General features: G+C 42.4%; 1 protein-coding gene across 2 annotated transcripts in view; it reads right to left on the bottom strand.

The window, feature by feature from the left end:
- Positions 1 to 20,808, bottom strand: part of SPTLC3 (serine palmitoyltransferase long chain base subunit 3) — a 159,113-nt gene that overhangs the window by 39,137 nt on the left and 99,168 nt on the right. For both annotated transcript variants that reach the window (XM_009436815.4, XM_001135152.5), the window contains 3 exons: positions 17,546 to 17,651; positions 10,038 to 10,257; positions 927 to 1,053 (listed from right to left, as the gene is read on the bottom strand). In XM_009436815.4, the coding sequence (XP_009435090.1) occupies positions 927 to 1,053; positions 10,038 to 10,257; positions 17,546 to 17,651 (453 nt within the window). The remainder of the gene's footprint in view (positions 1 to 926; positions 1,054 to 10,037; positions 10,258 to 17,545; positions 17,652 to 20,808) is intronic.

Raw genomic sequence — 20,808 nt, 5'->3', positions numbered from 1 at the left:
ACTAGATCAGCCTTGTTCTTATCTGTTTTATATAGTAGGCTTCTAGCAAAATTTGTATGTGAATATTCTGCTGCTTTAATAATATTGAAAACTGATGGAGTACCCCATACTTCTATTGAAATAGCAGGCTTGAAGCATTGCATTAAACAATGTAGGACTTCAGGTCAGCTGGGAGGTGGGGTGAGGCACATAGATTGTACAGCCCAGTGGCCAGGATAAATTGCTACTTCCATAAATGTGCTCACCAGTTTGCCTGGCAGCAAGAACTGCCTTATTCAGCACCGTATCCCCTCTGGTGTGTGACATGTGGTAGAATCTCTATAAACCATCTCTGCAAGATGGAGGGAGAGTTCCAAGAGGCTTTTATGAAACAATTTTTCAAAAAGAGGATTAATTTGGGTTGAGCAAAGTAGCACAGTTTAGCTCTGGTCCCACTGACAAAGAAATGGCTGGAAGGTTATTGTGTGTGTTTTGTCTATATATCCTCAATGGCCAGTGGTGGCCTTCCACTGTCCAACCTCTGGCTATAAAAAATAAAAGGATTGAAAAATTGGATATTAAATTGGCTACTTTGGTCTTAGGGAAACACAAGTGACAGCCCCAAGCAAGCGCAGGCAAACATGTGCACGCGCACGTGCACACACACACATACGCACACAAACAATATTTGCTTAATTTCAACATAATTGATCACACAAAATTATCAAAATTTGCTGTTCACAATGAGGTAAATTAGAAAGTTTTCTTTGCTTTAACGAAGGGTTTTTGTATGGTGTGCTAACAGCAGTTTTGTGCATTTATCACATGGCTTGATTTACAAATAGGGTTCTATAAGATAAAGGTGTGTATTTGAGAAGCGGGGAGATTAATGAGGCAGAAGGGAGACAGAGAGGTCCAGGAGCTGTGCTCTCTGCAGATCCTCTTACCTTGAGTGGTCCCATCCAGTCCCATGATAAGTTTTAGTGATCTGATGATTTGCTCTGCTATCGGTGGGCTCATGGATGAAGCATAAACAGCACTATGCGAGTGAACCCGTAAATAATCCACGAGGTCCTTAAATAAAGAGGGGAAACCCAAAAAGAAGGCAAATAAATCTCAACACTGGTGGTGGGAATTACATCTAGTCCCATCCCTATCCTCATAGCAAAAGACATTTGATCTCATGCTCAAAAGATGAATGGGGTCCAACTTTCAATGGTTTTCATCAAACTATTTATTTTTTCTATTTCCTTCATAGTCTCTCCCTCAAAAACCTAGAATCTACAGCAAAGCAGGATGCTGCAGGTTTGGAGTTGAACTTTAAGGCAAAACCAGATGTGTGAAGAAAAAGTGATTCCTGAAGCCTTTGTTGAGTACCCACTATGTGTGAGCACTGACTTTGTGTTCAGTGCCCAGAGAATACAGGATGTGGTCCTTGCCCTTGAGAATATTACACATGATTGTGCCCACGAACAAGCATGGTAGAATAAGTCACAGTCCATGCAAACTAGGACATGCAACAGGGCTGCAAGATGCAGAGGAAAGAGAGAGGGTCCTTCTAGCTGAAGTAGTTAGAGAAGGTTCCAATGAGGAGATATGATTAGGCCTTGAAGAATGAAGATAATTAAGGGGGAAAAGAAAACGTGGAGGGAGGGTGGCAGAAGAGAGCAGTTGAACGAAGGAACAGAAGCAAGAAAGCAGAAGGCATGTATAGTAGAGTGTTTACAAAAAATAGCTGTAATTCTCTCACTGTCTGTACCCATGCATCTTTGCAATCCAACTTTGCAGTTGCTTCCATCAAAAGGCGGATTAATCTGGGCTGGGCTTGTGATTTTCTTTGTTCAGTAGTATATGGCAGAGGTGATAGTGTGGTGATTCTGGGTCTATGCCTCAAAATGCCTTGAGTGCTTTTGTCCTCTCAGAACTCTCTCCAGCTGCTGTGTGAATAAGCCTGAGCTAGCTTGCTGGAGGATGACAACCATGTGGAACAGAGAAGGACCATTCCAGCTGAAGCTACCCCAGGCCAAGCAGGGCCCTGCTGACTCAACAATGGACTGTTGTACAGAAGCAAGCCCAGATGAGACCAAAATAACTCCTTAGCTGAGCCCAGCCCACATTGTTGATGGGCAGAATTTTAAGCTAAATAAATGGTGGTGTTTTTAGACACCAAATTTGGGGGTGGTTTGTTACACAGCAAAAACGAATGGAGGCAGCATGTTTGGAGGACAGCAAAGGACAGTTTAAGTAGAGGCTTGTGGGAAATTAAACCAGAATATTAGGACCAGATAAACTCTGGTTATGCCTTTGGCAGCAGAGAACTATTGGAATTTTGTGTTTTGTGTAACACTCTTTGGAATGCTGAGCCACTCCAGAATGCTGGTTTTCAGTGGTAGGAGCCATTTTTCACCTGTATGCCTGACTCCTGAGGCCAAATATAAGGTCCCAAGTAAGCTTGCTGAAAGCCCTAAGAAGCTCCAGTAATCTAATGCCGCAGTGGTGAGGACCTCAGAGCTGGCATCTGCAGGTGCTCAGTTGGGTGGCAGAGACCCTCCATCATCCCACCTATACAGTGTCTCATAGCCTGGGACTCTCAAAGTGTCCTGCAGAAAAGCTAATGGGCTGATGACAGGCCTCTGCATCAGCAGTGGGGTCTTTAAAGGATCAGATGCCTTCTCTTTAGAATAACGGCACAGCTCGGAATCCCACTTAGGCAGGTGTCTTCGCTATGTCTTCCTTCCTCATGAAGGTGATTTGGAAAGAGCTCTTGGGAATCGAGATCCTCTGCTTTGGGATAGGTTCCTGTCCTCCTCACCCTCCTTCATTAGTCACATTCATTCCCACTTCCGAGCCTGGGCCTGGTCCCTGCCCATCACTTTTCCATCTCTGTTAGATATGTGTGGGCATTGTTGCTCACAAGCATTTTCAACATTCACAGTTTCTCTTCCTCAGCACAGTGTGTGGCCTGCCTTACAGTGGTCGGTGAAGGTTAAATTAATGATGTGATGACTCTACCTGGTCCATGAGGGGAACCAAGGGATCTGTTCTGTTCTTCCTGCTGTCTTCAATATGTCTTTCATTCTGAATCCCCCCTTTCACCCGTCCTTCTTCTATGACTTCCTTTTTCCATCTTCTCCTTCACTTCAAACTATTCCTTTTGTTTTTTTGTTTCTTCCTTTCCTTCTAGCTTCCTTCCTTCCCCTTCCCTTCTACTCTAGTTCTCTCTCTCTCTTTCTCTCTCTTTTCATTTCAAATTCTTTATTTAAATCTGTTCCTTCTCTGTATTTCAAAGTATTTCCTTCCTCCTTCCTCCCTCCCTTCTTCCCTTCCTCCCTTCCTTCCTTCTTTCCTCTTTTCTTCTCCCCCTCCCCCCTTCCATCTTTCCTTCCAGCAAGTATATACCAATAACTTTCTCTGTCCTAGACGTGTGTGGGAGTCCAGGAGGGGAGGGAGGATAGAAAGGGACCATAAGGCTAGTCCCTGGCATCCATTATCCATTTATATAAATGAAATTAAGTTTCTGATGATTCTTTTATTTGGTGAGCCTCATGAAAAAAGCTGGGTGGGTTTTCCCCATATCTGAAGAGTATGTGCATGATGCTGGCCTGACTGAATTCATCAGCCACAGGGTATCCGGAAAGTTCACTTTGGAGTATCTGAGGCGCCTCAAAGAGACAGCAGCAGTCATTTGCCAGAGTAGCCACAGCCAGGGCTGTCCTTCACAGTGGCATGTTCCGTGCTCCTGAGGAGCAGCAGCAGGGATTGCCTTTCTCTATTGAGAGTGAATATTTCCCTACAGGATGCTGGGGAAGCCAATGAGGAGTGGGTGGGTGGGTCCTGGGAATTGGATGATGGAGGCTTACGTGGACTTGTGTCAGGAACAAGGTGTTTCAAGGGTGTGATCTGGCCATGAGGGATGGGGAGATTTGGATAGATGCAGAGGAGCAAAAAGGCATGGGCCTGTCCTAAAATTAGGAATAAAGATGGCATCTTATGGGCATAGAATGGAGGTGTCAATTGGGAAGAGAGGGAGAAGCCAGTGCTTTTGAGACAAGGTGATGAGGAGCTGTCCCCCATGGAGGGAATATAACCCAGGAGTTACAGTGCAGCCTCTGATGCCCAATAGCTTAGATTCAAATCCTGGCTTTGCCACTTACTGCTGTGGGACCATGGGCCAGTTACTAAACCTCTCTGTGCCTTAGTTGGCTTCTTTGAAAAATTAGATCATAGTAATACTTACCTCGGAGTTTATGAGGATGAAATGGGTGAATACATATATGGGGTGCTTAGAAAAGCATCTGGTACACAGTGAAACAGTGAATACCTGATGCAGTTGGTGACTTTTTTTTTTTTAGACAGAGTCTTGCTCTGTCGGCCAGGCTGGAGTGCAGTGGCATGACCTTGGCTCACTGCAACCTTCATCTCCTGGGCTCCAGCAATTCTCCTGCTTCAGCCTCCCGAGTAGCTGGGAATACAGGCATGTGCCACCACTCCTGGCTAATTTTTGTATTTTTAGTAGAGATGGGGTTTCACCATGTTGGCCAGGCTGGTCTCGAACTCCTGACCTCTGGTAATCCGCCGGCCTTGGCCTCCCAAAGTGCTGTGATTACAGGCATGAGCCACCACGCCTGGCCGAGTATTGTTAATCAATGGCCAATTGAAAGATTCTTAGAACTGGGAGCATGGGGTGGGAGGAGGGGACCAAAATATAAAAGCTTCTTGGAGTGTCTCTGTTTCAACTCTCATTTTGCACAGGGTTACATTCTAAGGTTGTGTGACTACACATTGGTAGACCCATACATCAAACCAAGGATTTTCAGCCTAACTCTTCCTCCATCCTTATGGGGAGGGGTGGCAGTAGGAGTGAAAAGAGAGGAAAAGAGAGACATTTTCAATAAGGGAGTACCCAGGCTTGATGACAGGTTGAATGACCCTGAAGAGATAATACAGCTAGAAGCTAACAGCATAGCTGATATTCCCTGGTGGCCTGAGGTTCCATTTTAAGAACTTTGTATGCATTAATACATTTAAATTTCACAATAACTCTTTAAGGTAGGTACTGTTTTAATTCCCATTTTATAGACAGAACAACTGAATCACAGAAAAGTTTACACAATTATTCCCAAAAGGTGGTAGAACAAGGATTTGGACCTAAAGAAGCTGGCTCTAGAGCCCCACCCTTAGGCCACACTCGACTTCTCCAGACTTCTCCCCAGAAGAGTAAGCTTGGTGTGGTGTGAGGGGGTCCAGGAGAACACAGACCCCAATTCCACTCTCCTTACCCTGCGGTGCTTTCCCTAACCCAGAGACTGTTCCTCTTTTTGGAGCGGGTGGGGAGTTCCTGATCTACTCATCTATATGGTACTAAATCACAGATTGAGTCACATTGGTCTCCAAATGTTTCATGTCTATCTCTCTTGTTTCTCCAAAAGGGACTGAAACTTCCTTGAGAGCAGGGATGGAGCTTTACACTTCTTTTAAAATCCATAGTGGTGGATACCTAGTAGTGGCCTGCTAAATATTGACCGTCTGATGGAAAACAGACGGGTTTTAGAGATGGAGGAAAGATGGCCAGGGGCCTCAAAGCATATAGGGTATTACTCAACTGCATTCTCAGGGACAAGTGTAGCAATTGTCTCTTAGCTTGGGGGCCATCACTGACAAAGATCAGACAAGGAAGTAAAACAAAACTTCCTTTGATCTTGAAAAGGGCTCTTCCCAATGTCCCCAACCCTAATTCACAGATTGAGACATTTTTTAAAGTCAAGGTCATCAGCCTTCTTAGTTTGAATAAATACCTCATCGGTGCAGCACTGGTTCTTTTTAATGTTAAGACTATCTTGCCCAAAATTTTATTTTGTTTGGACTGAGTTCGCTTTCTCTCAGGGTCTGAGTTTCTGGATGGAAGTTTATTTGCTTGTGTGGTTCAAAAAATGGAGCTCTTTGAGTAACTTCTGGAGAGTGTCAGGGAGAGCCTTGATTCCTGGCTACTAATTCCCCCTCTCGTTCCCCCATTGGGTGCTATGAGCCATGAGTTAAGAGGTGGCTTTGGTCTTTTGCAAGGCGAGTCTGGGTCGTGTCTTCTTCAGGGTGGGTTAGAGGTCTCCTCATATCGAGGTTTCCACGTCCATCTGGAAGTTCAAAACCCTGATTGTTTTCTCTACACACAGGCCTGAAGTTCAAGGGCAAGGGTGGCCTTTTGGGAGGAAATCAGACAAGAGACTCTTAGAATAAACATCTTAGAGCTCACTCCCTGACCCCTGCTTACTTCAAAGGGGTGTTAAATACAGCCAGGGCCTAGCGTGCAGGGCAGAGCTCACTTTTTAGAGTGACCTGGCTTTGGCTGGCATGCAGGCTTCTGGGGCTAATGCTCACCCTAAATTTGTCTGCCCTGTCCCAGTTCCCTTCTCCAGAATTCCAGCCCTGCCACCTATCAGTTACAAGGGCTACCATCGCTTCATTCATTTGCAAGTCTCTGGTCAGCCTGTGGAGGCTGTGGGAGCCAGTGTTCGGCACCAGGCATGCAAGTGGACTCAAGATCCTTGCCTGGGGGAAAGTTTGGGGTCTTCGGCATTGACCACATTTCCCAGCAACAGGATCAATACAAATGTGAAAGAATAAAAATAAGAAACCTAGTCCCATCAGCTTAGGCTTTCCTTCAAAGAAGCCATTCATGGCATGGAGCTCTGACAGGTGGAGAGAAGTAGTGATCTGGCATTTCATCAGGAAGGTCTTGAAAGGACAGACTCCTCCATGTTAGGCTGTTCACTGTGCATCTATAGCGGCTCCAAACCCAAAGTGAGCAAAACAGTAAAACTCTGCTGGCTCTGGACAGACTGTTAGCAGTTTCCTTGAGGTGGAAAGTGGGGATCACAGCCTGGCAGCAACCTCCAATTAGCAGAGGGGAATTTGTAGGACACTTTGTGAGGAAAAGGCTCTGAGATAAAAACAAAACCTCTGTTTCCTCTGGTAGTATCGTCATACTAAACCATTTTTTTCTCCTTGTTTTCAAATATGTTTCATTACATGTCTCATCTGGTTGCTAATATATAAAGCTCTGACCTTGACCCATTCCATAAAGATTTCCAGAACCTCCTAGACACTGTTATTGGGAATGCGGCCCCTCTATACCAATATTAACATCATTTAAAAAGAGAGTTAAGAGCCAGATGTTTTTATCTTTTTTTCTAGATTTTTGGAGCTAACTGATTATTTTCAAATTTCAGGGTTTACTGAGAACCCTATGAGAACAGTGAAATTGAAATTATACATAGTTTCAGAAAAACAGCAAGTCTGAATGTGTGTACTTTAACTTTTTTTATGTTCAATTTTGTTGCTTTTGTATACATTGGTTTGGAATCCTAGCTATTTTGCAATAATCCCCGAATTTGAGATATACGGTAAAGTATCTGGGAGATTATTCATCTGTCTATCAACTATCTGTCTACCTATCTATCTGTCTTACAGTACAGTTATCAGAGTTTGAAAACTGTACTCTTAATTATTTAAACATACTAGTAGAAGTAGTTTTTTCAAACAAAAATCTTTAGTATTTGCCGAATCCTAATTTAAAGCATAATTTAAACAGACTCAAGTAAAAATTCTTCACAAAATTATCTTAAGTTCATAGGAATAAAATATACGTTTGACTTGAAATTATACATAATGAAAATTAACATAATTAAAAAGAATTAAAGGTACAAAGGAACAGATACATAAGTTCCATTAAATCATGGGCTCATTAAGCCGAAAGGAAGCCAGTTTACCCAGGTTTATCACAGTCTGACCAAAATCATTCCACACAGGTGTGTATCTGACTGATTTTTAAGTCATCAGGGATACATGCATTTTCTCAAATGCCCTCCTGCTCACCGCCCAGGTCTTGGAAACAGCCCCTATGTTTTCAAGGTTTTGTATCTTGCTGTTTTAGGGCAGTAGATCTCAGCGTAGGCTAACTAATCTCTGCCAGACACGCTCTAATTCTTGCTGCCATCTAGTGGTAAATTTAGACACTGCAGTGTAACATGAAGGGAAGAGAAGACAGAGAAAGGTGGGGAGGAAAAACGAGGGGGTGGGGAGGAAAAACGAGGGGGTGGGGAGGAAAAAGGAGGGGGTGGGGAGGAAAAACGAGGGGTGGGGAGGAAAAAGGAGGGGGTGGGGAGGAAAAAGGAGGGGGTGGGGAGGGAATGAACAATGCGACCCTCTGTATCCAAATATGCATAAAATGAGCATTTTAAGAGAGAAGAAAATGAACAGATGTACATACTTTTTCTGCATCCCGATGAATGTAAATAATGGTAATTTTCACAATTGCTCAGCATCTATGCCAAATGAATAGAAATTGTGTGGACAAGAACGCCTACATCTTAAAAATACTCTAGCTGACATCAGAATGGAGGGCATGAGAGAGAATCATGGTGAACTGGTCTTTACTTCTGCTAGTCGCGAGCCTTTGTTTAAAGTGGGTATCAAATGAAGCTACTCTAGGGGGAAAAATGTGACATCCACCAAATTTGACAACATTTCAAGAATTGGCTTGCTTCGGTTTATTCAGGTGCCTTTGGTTCAGGAAGTAGAGTTATGCTTCGTTAAAAATTTTGTAGTTCAGAACTGCTGCTAAAGTAATCACAAAACCACAAGCTCACAGAGCAATGTAGCCAGGATCAGGGAGCTCCTAAATTTGAGACCCTCTGCTCCTACTGCTTCGACAGTCTAGGAAGGGACCATTTAACCTTTCACCAGATTTAGCTGAATTTTGTAAGATCCTGGGCTTTCCCAATGGTTTTAGCATTACCCAGCTGATTCCCACAGGCCAGTGAAGAGGGGATGAAAAACAATGCTTTGAGCCCGAAAGAAAGCAGTGCTTATTGAAGGGTAAAGGCCACTTAAAACTCTGAACATTTTAAGCATCTGTGCATTTCATGGCAGGGCCAGTGGCCAGAATTAAATCTGTTGTTTTAAATCATGAGCTTTCAATGAGAGGACTGTTTTCTGCTGCACTTCTTGGTTTGTCTAACTGGTTTACCAGAAGTCTGAACCCTTGTTCCTGTCCATCACAATAGGTAAGAAAGTGGGGATTTTTGTTGATACCACTTGCATGCACTGGTTTTGGGCCTGGTGTGGCATCCTAGGCTGAGCCAACATCACTGTCACACCTGCTCTTTGGGACAGGTGTAGGTTTGTCTGAGATAGGTGTCAGAATTTGGACAAGGCTATCCTCTCATTGGTCAGATAACTGGCTCCTTTATCTCTCAAACCCAGGTTTGAATATTGTATTTTCTTTGTCCCTTTCCTTTCCCTCCTTTTAAATTTCTCTCAAGTATTTATTGTTTTTTTTCCACAAACCTCTTGGTGATATTGGCACTAGAATGACAGGGCCAACACTCACGTAACAGTCTAATCCCAGCAGATCAGAATTTTTAAGGCATATTGATAAGATATTGGAGAATGGCGGGATTTGACCTATGGTGTATGCAACATTATGGAAAGAATTTTTTTTGCAGAGAATATTTCTTAAAAGTACATTCCTGCCACTGTTTTGATTAAAACTCTTAAAACCCACAACTTGTAGCATAGGGTCAGCCTCCCTAATAACTAACATTGCCTACTGTTGCTATTATCTTCTTTGTGTTTTTTAATGCTTATAGTTTTCAGAACATCCCTTATCACTTCTGGCTTGGTATACATTATTCTCTCTGTGTGTTAAATATGGCCCCCCATTATTTGTCTACCAGATGGATATTCATTCTAAACCATGTCCTAGATACTACTTAACAGAGTTAATTATTCCTCTCCCTGGTACTTTGCATCTTATGTACACGGCCAGTGTTGCCATTTCATTATAGTGTGATCACTCATCACATGCTCCTCTTCACTATTCGAGGGAGAGCTCCTCGATATTCTGGGCCTTATCTGGCTGTGAACCCACTGTAGCCAGGCTGGAGTGATCAGCTGAGGTGTGGTGAACTGAATTGAAGCTTTCATGAAATTCAGAGAAGCCCTACACACGGCATCCCCAGGGCGCTCAGGTTTTAAACAGACACAAGCAGGCCCTCTCTTACCTTCCTTCCAGCTATGTAACCTCCTGAAGCTCCAAAGCTTTTGGTGAATGTGCCCATGAGCACATCAACTTCATGAGGGTCTAGTCCAAAGAACTCCGTGACACCCCGGCCGGTTGGGCCCACGGCCCCAATGCTGTGAGCTTCATCTATGTAGAGGTAAGCCTTGTATTTCTTCTTTAGAGCTATGATCTGGGGCAGATGCACGATGGAACCTTCCATGCTAGGGCAGAAGGAGAAATGCTCATAACTAACAAATACCCTCCTGGGAAGCTCTGTCAGTTTCCCCATCAATACATCCTAGACAGTCTTCCCTGACACACGCCATTCCTTTGTTCTGAAGGCATGTTTTATTGGGCTGAGACAACCCTTTCAATCTTGTAAGGCCACTTGGGCATTTCTATGCTACTTGGATAAAATAATTTACATTCAGTGGATTTAAGTGCTTTTGGTTTCAGCTAATTCCCAAGCAAACAATCAGCTCACTGCATTATTGATCCAATTTATTTGTAAAGCCAACTGGTGTAACTAGACTGACCATTCTGGATTCTAGATATTCTGCTAGAATTGATTAAATTACCCTATAGTCATTCCCTTTATCAGCCTGGCATTGCCTTTTTGGCCAGGTCTGTTTGACTTAAATTCGGTGCTTGAATTGCCATAGATTAAAAGAGGGAATTAAAAAGACACAGAACTTTATTTAAGACATCATAGTGTTAATTAAAGTAAAATAGGAAGTCTTTGAGACCTCTTGTTCAATACCCACTTCAAGTCAAAGACTGAGGTGCCTCCTCTTTCTGTTCCTTTAGGGTAGAGGAACAGAAAGTTGAGTGAACATCAGAATCCTCTGAAGGATTTGTTAAAACACAGATTGCTAGACTCCTACCCCAGAGTTTCTGATTCAGTCGGTATTGGGTGGGCTGAGAATGTGCATTTTTGCCAAGCTCCCAGGAGATGCTGCCACCAATGGTTGCGGACCACACATAGAGGGCCACTGCTGTAGATGAACTCTTTTGTTTTAGCCCTAACTGTTTTATTTTTCATGATATTGTAAGTTGCAAAAGCACTTCAAGTCCTGTGATCTGGGGCAGATACACGATAGAACCTTCCATGCTAGGGCAGAGACAGAAATGCTCTAAATTAACAAAGATCCTCCTGGGAAGCTTTGGTACATCCTCCGGCACAAAGGGAAAAAAATGTAGTCTATGAATAAATAAAATTAAAATTTCTATTTACATGGCACCTCTGGGACTCAATGGATTAAAAAAAATCTGACAGTAATCAGTTCTCAGAACACTTTGCAAGCTGTGTCTATGTTGCACACAGTTTTGACTGCATTGACAGGCAAGTTGTACGAAAACACACAGACACACTCACCACACAAAGGAACTTGTCAAACAATTCAAACAACCGTTTAGGTTAGTTCAAGAGCTAATTCATTGAATCAAACAGAGTTGAACGTCTCCTTTTTCCCCTAATTATTTATTAGATTAAATTTAATGTATTAAAAAATAAGCTTAAGTGTTAGGTCGATTCAGTCAAAACAGTCCAGCTGGCTGTGTGCACAGTTACCCAGACCAATGGGTGTTGGTTTGGAGAGAGTATCATGATCACTGGGTGCAGCATTTGTGTGTTCCACGAGGTAGTTTTGGATGGCCGAGTTCAGATTTTAATGAAATAAAGGCCAAATAGGGTTGTCTTTTCTTATGTAAGTTTGTGAGTTAATTCCAACATGTTCTTAAGTTAATTGCTTGTTAAAATTGTTTCCATTGAGGGGAAGACAGTCTGGCCATCTGGCTGCCTAAGCTTACTAACTGTGAGCCTGGGCAATTTGCATGATGTTCTCTGCTTCAGTTTCCTCACATGCAATACAAACAGGATGATGGGCCCCTCTTCACAGGGTCTTTATAACAATCACTTGAAATCATGCTTGTAAACTACCTGATCCATGATGGGCATTTAGTGAATCGTTATGGCCCTCAGAAGGAGGAGCTTAGGAGGAAATGGTTGCAACGAGTCCTAACTTGGGAAAGTGGGAGCCCTTGACAATGTTCTGTGTTGAATCTTATAGGAGCGAGGCATGTGGGTGTCATGCTGGATGTCATACATAATAAATGGCTGCAGGTCCTCAGAAATCTAGAATTTTCTTCTCTTTAAAATGTTATAAGTTGGTAACACAAATATGCCAAAAAACCTGACATGCCACAAATAGCCATTTTTTTGTTCTGGAACTGAATTTGACAGAAGCCAAAGTTAATGGCCCACAGTGTTTGTAGACACTGCGGGCAGCTAATTAACCATCCTTCCATGGCGCTGGTCTAGCTGATGTTAGGAGTCTGCCCACCTGGTTTATATTTCTTCCTCTAAGATTAATGACTCTACAATACTGCTGACTTTTGGAGTTAATGCAGGGCACACACAGAGTCCTAGGGAGAACTCAGCTTTTATAGAGTTATATTCACCCACACTAAGTTTTCATTTTCACAATGTGATCAAATTTGAATTGAGCCTTTTCCCATAGTGGGATATTGAGTCTAGCGCATGCATAAAAAGGCTATCTATGTTATTCCCATGAATTGCTGTCAAAAAACAGTGCCAAAAATGATACAGAAAACAAGAACAGCAATTTATTCTTTCTTCCTGAATGGAAGGTTGTGTTTTTCTTTTGACTTCAATAGAAGAAAAACAACTAAAACACAACTGTAGGTAAAGATAATTCCACGAGTTAATTTGAAGCTCTGTGCAGGGACTTGAATTATTCTTAAACCAGCAAGCCAGTGAATAATTCCTTTATATCTTTTCTATTACATAATGTCTTAGCTAAGTGACAAGCCTCCTTTTTGAAATCTCCCTCTCACCACTTTTCCCTCCACATATAAACCATATTAGCCACTGGCAGATGGAGAATTAAACCACTGGCTAGCTAACTCACATGGTGGAAAAATCTCCTTGGTGGGCCCAAAGTATAACTCAAAACAAGAAAGCAAGGTGGAAAGAGAGAAAAAGAAAGTTAAGGTCAATTAAAAATAAAGTAACGAATGTTTTCTTATTCTTTTCTTTATTTGTTTAAACCATAGAGATACAGGTGAGAGTTTACCACTGAGGTTCTCAATCCTTAAATTTACATTATTTTGAGCATAGGAGAATAGCTTACATTCTTAGAGTAAATGGTATTCTGAGACTACAGCATATGTGCATATGTTTATATATGTATTTGTTTTAGAAGAGCTGACTATTATTCCTTGATTAATTTTATTTTGAAAGTTAGTGCTCCAGCTATGCTAGTTTATGTCCCAGGTTATTTGGGACACCACACCTCAAGGATATTTTTGAATAATTTTGAGATTCTCAACCACTATGAGTTGATAAGGGATCTAGACTTCTCAGAGACATGAAATTAGAAAATGTGATTTTAAAATGATACTTAATGAAAACATACAGATCAGAACACTGAAATAATACTGTTTTAGTTTTAAACCCAAAATCATGCATTCATGAAACTTTGGGTTTTAAGTTTCAATGCCCCTGTGTTACAGATGAAGAAACTGAGGCCTAGTTAGGTTAATGGTAAAGGTCAAATGGGCGATCTTGCATTTTCCATGTTTACTTCATTGGATGTGGACACATGGGCTGACTCTTCTATTTACGTTGAGCCTTTGTCCCATCAGGGCCACCTGGTTTTAATCCCAGCTCTGCCTCATCTCAGTTATCTGTCCTGGGGCAAGTAATCTAAGCCTCTGAGCCTCAATTTCTTCATATTCACAATAACTTCAGGAATACTTGGAGACTTACTCAAGGCTGCACATGGGAAATGTTTAGCAAGGAGTAGACACATGGTCAGTGTGAGTTTCTTTCTCTAACATCTACTTTCTGGATGGAAGAAGAGCAAACAGCCTTGCAACATAGATGACTTATTGTTTTCTGAGTTGCAACTTCTTAGACTGAAAATCAATGTGACAATAAAGACAGCCACTCTTGGTTGTGAGCTTTCTATGGGCTGGGCCTCTGCCAACACTAGCTTATATGACCTCATTGAATATTTATTATTACCAAAGTACCCTATGGAGGCCACACAGATGTAGGTGGTGATGCCAGGATTTGAACCTAGGTCCCAGGCCTGCCTCCAAATCCTGACTCCTCTATATTCTACATATGAATAATAATACCTATGAATGGTGACATTATTATTATTAGTTTTGTGGAGTTGTCTGACTTCTCAGACTGGGTGTCTAGCCTTTTCTATCTTGATATCTCCCCGAAAGTTTCTGATTTGGCTGACTGCTCTCTTTGGGGGTTATGAAAAAATTGATGTATGTGGGCTCTGTGGTGATGTATGTGGGGGTACTTTACCCATGGTGGCAGACCATAAGCAAGAGAAAAAATCTGGAAGTTAAAATTCAAAGGAGGCTTTGTGTAGGTACCAACAAGATGTGCATTCCTAATATACCTCCGAAAAGTAGGAGTGCATTTGTGAACTATTGACTTCACATTCCTAACCCTCCTTTGGAAAATCCTATGGGAAATAATTTTTTGTTGTTGTTGTTGTTGAGACAGAGTATCTCTCTGTCTCCCAGGCTGGAGTGCAGTGGCATGATCTCGGCTCACTGCAACCTCTGCCTCCCAGGTTCAAGTGATTCTTGTGCCTTAGCCTCCTCAGTAACTGGGATTATGGGAGTGCACCACCACACCTGGCTAATTTTTGTATTTTTAGTAGAGGTGGGGTTTCACCCTGTTGGCTAGGCTGGTCTCGAACTCCTAACCTCAAGTAATCCACCTGCCTTGGTCTCCCGAAGTGATAGGATTACAGGCATTAGCCACTGCACCTGGCCTTATGGGAAATATCTGGTGATGGTTGCAAATTAGAACACCTGTATAAAGGCTTTTCCTTTGAGGTTTAAGGCTGTAGAACTCAACTCTAGGCTATCTTTATTTTACAGATGAGGAAATTGAAGCCCCCAAGAGCGACTGAGGCTTGTCAAAGAGATGCCCTGTTACCTATCTGTGAATGTGGCCTTTTACGTCTTGGTCTCATTTAAAGTCAACATTCCTGTGTGGGTGAAATGAAAGGAACCTTCTTGTGAAGGAAAACTCATGGAAAGTGGGGACTTCACTCTGTGTCATCACCAGGTTGATTGAGCCACTGTGGTGGATGGCTTCCAAAGATGGCTGCCTGCAAAGCTTCCCATCCTTATACATACAAGTGGATCCTCCGTCAGGGGATAGGGTCTATTTCACCTTCTTTTGAATCGGGGCTGGCCTCATGATGTGCTTGAGCCAATGGGTCAGGGCAGAAGTGATAATGTCCCAGTGCCGGCAGCCTTTGCTTTTGCTGTGTTGGAAGCCAGCATCACGTTGTAAGGGAGTTCTGGCTAGACTACAGACTGAGAAGAGACTATCTATAGAGAAAGCCATGTGGAAGAGAGCATGGCACTCCAGGTGAGAGCCAGTACCGAGGGCCAGATGTGCAAGTGGGGTCATTTTGGATGTTCCAGCCCCAGACAAAGTGTCAGCTGAATGAAGTGGCCTCCATGAGCGGCCTCCAACCAATGCCATGTGGAGTAGAAGAACTGCCCAGTTGGTCCACACAACCCACGGTAGCGTGGGAAATAATAAAGCATTGCTGTGTAAGCCATTATGCTTTGGGTGGTTTGTTACATGGCAATAGGTAACTGAGCAGTCACTATTGCTAGTGCAACCAAAATTGTGGTTTGGTACCACTCTGGCTTGGAGCTGGAAGTCCACACCTGGCTCCCTTGTCCTTCTGAAGTGGTGGGATGCAGGCGCCTGGCATGGCCACTAAGAAGCCCTGCTGCTGGAGTTGTTTCGCTGTGTAGCTGGTGGAAATATTTGCCAGTAAAATGCCAGTGGTCTACTTAATTTCAGCCATGTCAAAGTGGTTAAGACCTAACTTTCATTTACTGGAGCCAAGTTCTGTTTATTTGCAGTTGGGTTTTGTTTACTCTGCTTAAAGGAGATGCCCAATCTGCTCTCTCTCAGCTGATCTGTGTTCCCACGAATCTAGGCCTGAATGACAGGTGTTTAGATAAGGGCTATTTGCTCCCCTCCCAGGCTGGCAGCAGGCACAAATCACACAGGGAAAAAGATCCATGCTTGAGGTTATGACAGCCCAGAGTCAATATGAGATTATTTCTTAAAATTGCAAGTTAAGGCCTACGAGTTGTCAGTTATACCAGAACAGGTTTTCTCAGCCTTGGCACTATCGACATTTTGAGCTAGATAACTCTGTGTTGTAGGGGCTGTCCCATGCATCGTAGGATGCTTGGCAGCATCCCTGGCCTCTGTCCACCATATGCCAGTCACACACTACTGCAGTTATAATGACCGAAAATCGCCAAATGTGCCTAGGCTGGGGCAAGGACAAGCTCACTCTGGAGAACTACTATGTCTAGAGTGCTCCCAAAGACTTCATCAACAGTACATACTCTCTGGGCTGGCTGGAGGAGGTACTGGTAGGTGATGCAGAAAGTGAGCTAGTAGAAACTGGAAATGCAAACTTTGCATTTCCCACAGTAGGACTGGGAACATCCAGAACCCTAGCCATGGGGGCAGAAGTACTGGAGTTAAAAATGTTAAAAATAAAATGAAACCAAGCTTCTTCTTCTTATTTTAGAGTTGGGAGAATTCACTTCTTTTTTCTTAAAAGGAATAAAGGCACACTTCTGCTGCTGCTCATTATCCACTCATGTAGCAGAAAAAATGTGCACTCAGGGACTAATGAGATTAGCGGGCTGAAAGAAATCCTATGTCTATCCTCAAGTCTCCTTTGCAGCCACACTCCTCCTTGTCTTAAAGTTGAACAGCCTTCACTTCCTTCCTTTTAATATTTTTCACTTTTCTATCATTATAGGAGATATCCCCCTCAATTTGCCTAAAGTCAGGATTGTTTGAGAATTGATTCAGGATTGGGCACTCTGAAATAATGTCTCCTTGGCTTATGGACTAGACATCAGCCCACTCCTACCCGCTGGCTCTGGGACAAGAATTGCACTCCAGGTTACTCCTACCTTGAGGAAAACAGGCAGATCTTTTGTATTCTGATGGCAATCACTAACGAAGTTCAGCAAGCAGCTGGGGGTTGGGCGTGCTGTCCAGGTAGGGGCATCCGGGCCACCCATCAACAATTTCTACCAGTCATAAAGGCAAGGAGTGTTTTGGTCTTGAATAACCCAGCTGCAAAACGCCTTTGAAACTCTGGGGCAGTCAAAGGTAGTGGAAAGAATCAACTCAAGTTAGCAATGCCTTGTGAGGATATTTCTGAGGAAGCCTTCACAAGCCGGCCAGCCTCCAAACTGCTGCGCCATATATAGAGTCATCAAAAAGACAGATGACCCACGTCTGACAGCTCCCATTGGTGGCTCTGTCTCAGGTCCCTGTGTCATATAACCAATTCTAAGTCATTTCTCTGTTTAGCTAGGAAAGGTCAGCCTTTCCGCACTGGTCAGCTTGCTGCAGGCCTCCGAGTCGTAAAATGTGTCCTGTTATTTACATACCTGTAGACACCCTCCACCAGGATGAGAATCTTTTTCCAAGCTCTGCGGGTTCGAGGCTGGCCATAGATGACAGCGTCTCTCAGGAGCTTCTCTAGGCTTTGTGTGTCTTTAAATAATACCAAAAAAGAAATTGAGTCATGAAAGGGTTTACTTTTCCTTTTCCACTTTCTTTTTCCAGATGTTTTATGTTCACACTCAGACCTAAACTTTCAGAGAACAAATTCAGAATCAGAGAACCCTTAGGGAGAGAGAGACAGAGGTCTATTTTTCAGTAGAACTTAACTCTGACAAGACAAATAGTTGGATTTGTACAAGTAGGCAGAGTAAACTCTCACCAGTGGGGCATGGTTTCCTAGGCTCTTAAAGGCTCTCCCCGCCTGCCTTAGAGAGATTGAAATTCTACGTTAAATGCATCTCTTAGGTCTAAGCTTTGTTGCAGGCTGAAATGAACTCTGAGAGACATAATTAATACCACTCATCAATCGTGTAGACATGAGCATGTTAGAGTTTAGCTGAGTTTGCACGGATCTCACTTCCTACACTTTGAGCCTTGATTTCTGACATCCCCCAGTCTTAGAAGTTTCAAAACTTTAAAGCAGTGGGACAATTAAGCCTCTTTTTCAAAATATTTGGAGATCTCTGAACACAATAATAGCTCACAGTTACTGAGCCCTATCTGTGTGCCAGGCACCCTTCTAAGCTCAGTTTTTGTCATACCTCATTTAATCCTCATAAGAACCATCTGGAGGAAGTACTAGTAGCATTTCCATTCTGTGGTTCAGGAAACTGAGACACAGAGGAGTTGAGTAAACTGCCTGAGGTCTATCATAAGCAACGGAATCAGGATTTGAACCCATGTAGTCTGTACTGTAATCCACATTTGTAACACTACCCTTTGCTGCCTTATGTGAAAGCCATTGTCCCTTCTTCTCAAATGAAGTGGTGATGTAGAACAAGGGAGGATGAATGTCTGGCAGAATAATCTTGTTAACTTCTAATGTCAAATATAATCAATAGTGACAATTCATTTATCTGCTATCAGAGGTAGATGACTGGGCTTGGGTTGAGAGGTCATTTAGAAGAACTTGCCTACCAACCTAGCTGTTTGGTATGTATGTACATGTGTGTGTATTATTTTGTTTTTAACTTTTAAGCCTAGCAAGAAAAAAATGGCTGAGGTTTATGGGCATATTTTTTAGACTGATTATATTTGTACTGTGTATTTTTTTGCATTTCCTAAGCTTTCCCTTTTTTGAGAAGCTGAAACTGAAATACTTTAGGTCCAGAATCCAATCTTAATTTTAAAAGATGGAGATGCTACTTAACTGCTGGCTTGACTGTTATGCAATGTTCACCAGGCATTAGAAACACCATTTAAAATGCTCACAAAAGGTGACATCTAGCAAAGATAAATCTTTGAGGTCAGGAGTTCGGGACCAACATGGTGAAACCCAGTCTCTACTAAAAATACAAAAAATTAAGTGGGTATGGTGGTAGGCACCTCTAATCCCAGCTACTTGGGAGGCTGAGACAGGAGAATTGCTTGAACCCAGGAGACGGATGTTGCAGTGAGCCGAGATCACACCACTGCACTTCAGCCTGGGTGACAGAACGAGACTCTGTCTCAAAGTGAAAAAAATAGATAAATCTAAAGCTGCATAGTCAGTACTGGTTTTGACCACTACAGACAAAGCTCTCAAGAAGCGTATGTGCATTGGCTTATCACTCACTGGTCTAGGCTCAAATTAGCTGCAGTTCTTGGTCTCAATGGAGAGCCCTTCAACTTTGTCTTTGAGTCTCCAGTCTGTGCTCAGATCTGTTTTAGGGCTTCCGTCAAAGCTGAGTGAATGCATTAGTGGCTGCATTAACTCTTCCACACTGCAACTCTGCCACACTCAATGAGGCCACAAGATAGTTCTTTGAAATAGAGTTGTGAATATATTTGTGTGTGTGTGTTTCTTTTTAATTATCAAGTACATTTAAGCAAACCGCATTTAAATAAAGGTGACTTCCTATGACTTGGAGTGGGATAGGACAAGTCAGAATTTGATAGTGCAATATCAGAACCTCATCTCTGAGAGGCCCCTGTTAGCATGGCACCTTCCAAGCTGTCCTCAGCATCCACCCACTAGAGACTGGATATCGGGTCCTGAAATTCAGAAAAAGCATGTGACATGAATAAGATGCTGCATACTAGCAAGATCTCTTGGAAATCCAAACAGTAGTGTTAATACACTATTTGACTTCCTTTAACGTCCTTAAGAAAACATCACATAAATAATGAAAAAATAAAGGAAATATGTAATGAAATAATGAAGAATTAAGGGAATAATTCTTTATTCAAATATATAAAGCCTTAGGTATTAGATATAGTATGCTATCTGTATGCTACCAATAATATCTGGCATGTTATCAGAACCAACAGATACAAAAAAAAAAAAAAAGGTCATTTTCCTTTCCTTTCTTTAATCACTAGCCAGAAACTAACTTTTTAGGTGCTTTGTCAGTTTAAATGTGGAATTAATCAATTTCACCAAGATCGTAAGGACCCGTGAAAGAAGAATTGGAAGAATGGTGGATCTTTGTTTTATTTCATGCCACTTTCCTTTTCTTTGTTTTTTTCTCTTTTTATCTGCAAAACAGGCCTCCTGATATCCTGGCATCACTATTGTGTTCTTTTCACATAATATTACCTAACTGACAAATTTACAGAGCTTTCTTCAGTTCTTGTTCTACTTGACCGTGGGCAGCATTTGACACAATTCAACACACACTTCTCTTTTAAGCTTCTTCCCTCTGCCATCTGGACACCATTTTTCATTAGTTTTTCTTATTCCTTTCCCCACTATTTCTAGTATTCTTCGTGAGCACTATTTCCTCTTTTAACCCATTTTCCTTTTATGTTTTCTCCTTGACTTTTTTTTTTCTATTTTCTCGTTAATCTTCCAGTGGTTCTCAACCTTCAGGATGAATAGAAATAATCATCTGGGTAACCAGTTAAAATGCAGATTCTCGAAATTTCTACTCAGAGATTTTGAATCAGTTGGTGTGGGTCAGGGCCCAGACGTTTGTATGCTCAGTATACCTGGGGTCTGGAACCCATAACGCAAAGCCAGACCTCTACTTTGATCGATATAATGTTTTTCTAACCATTTTTTAGACAAATATGGGAACCTCAAACCCATTTCCAAGATGGAACTTGCTGCAGACTACATTGCTGGCCCATTTTCCACCTCATCTGAGTTCCTTCTTCTGTGACTTTG

This window comes from Pan troglodytes, chromosome 21 (assembly GCF_028858775.2).
Source record: "Pan troglodytes isolate AG18354 chromosome 21, NHGRI_mPanTro3-v2.0_pri, whole genome shotgun sequence".
Taxonomy (NCBI): Eukaryota; Metazoa; Chordata; class Mammalia; order Primates; family Hominidae; genus Pan; species Pan troglodytes.
This window is presented reverse-complemented; position numbering and strand designations above follow the sequence as displayed.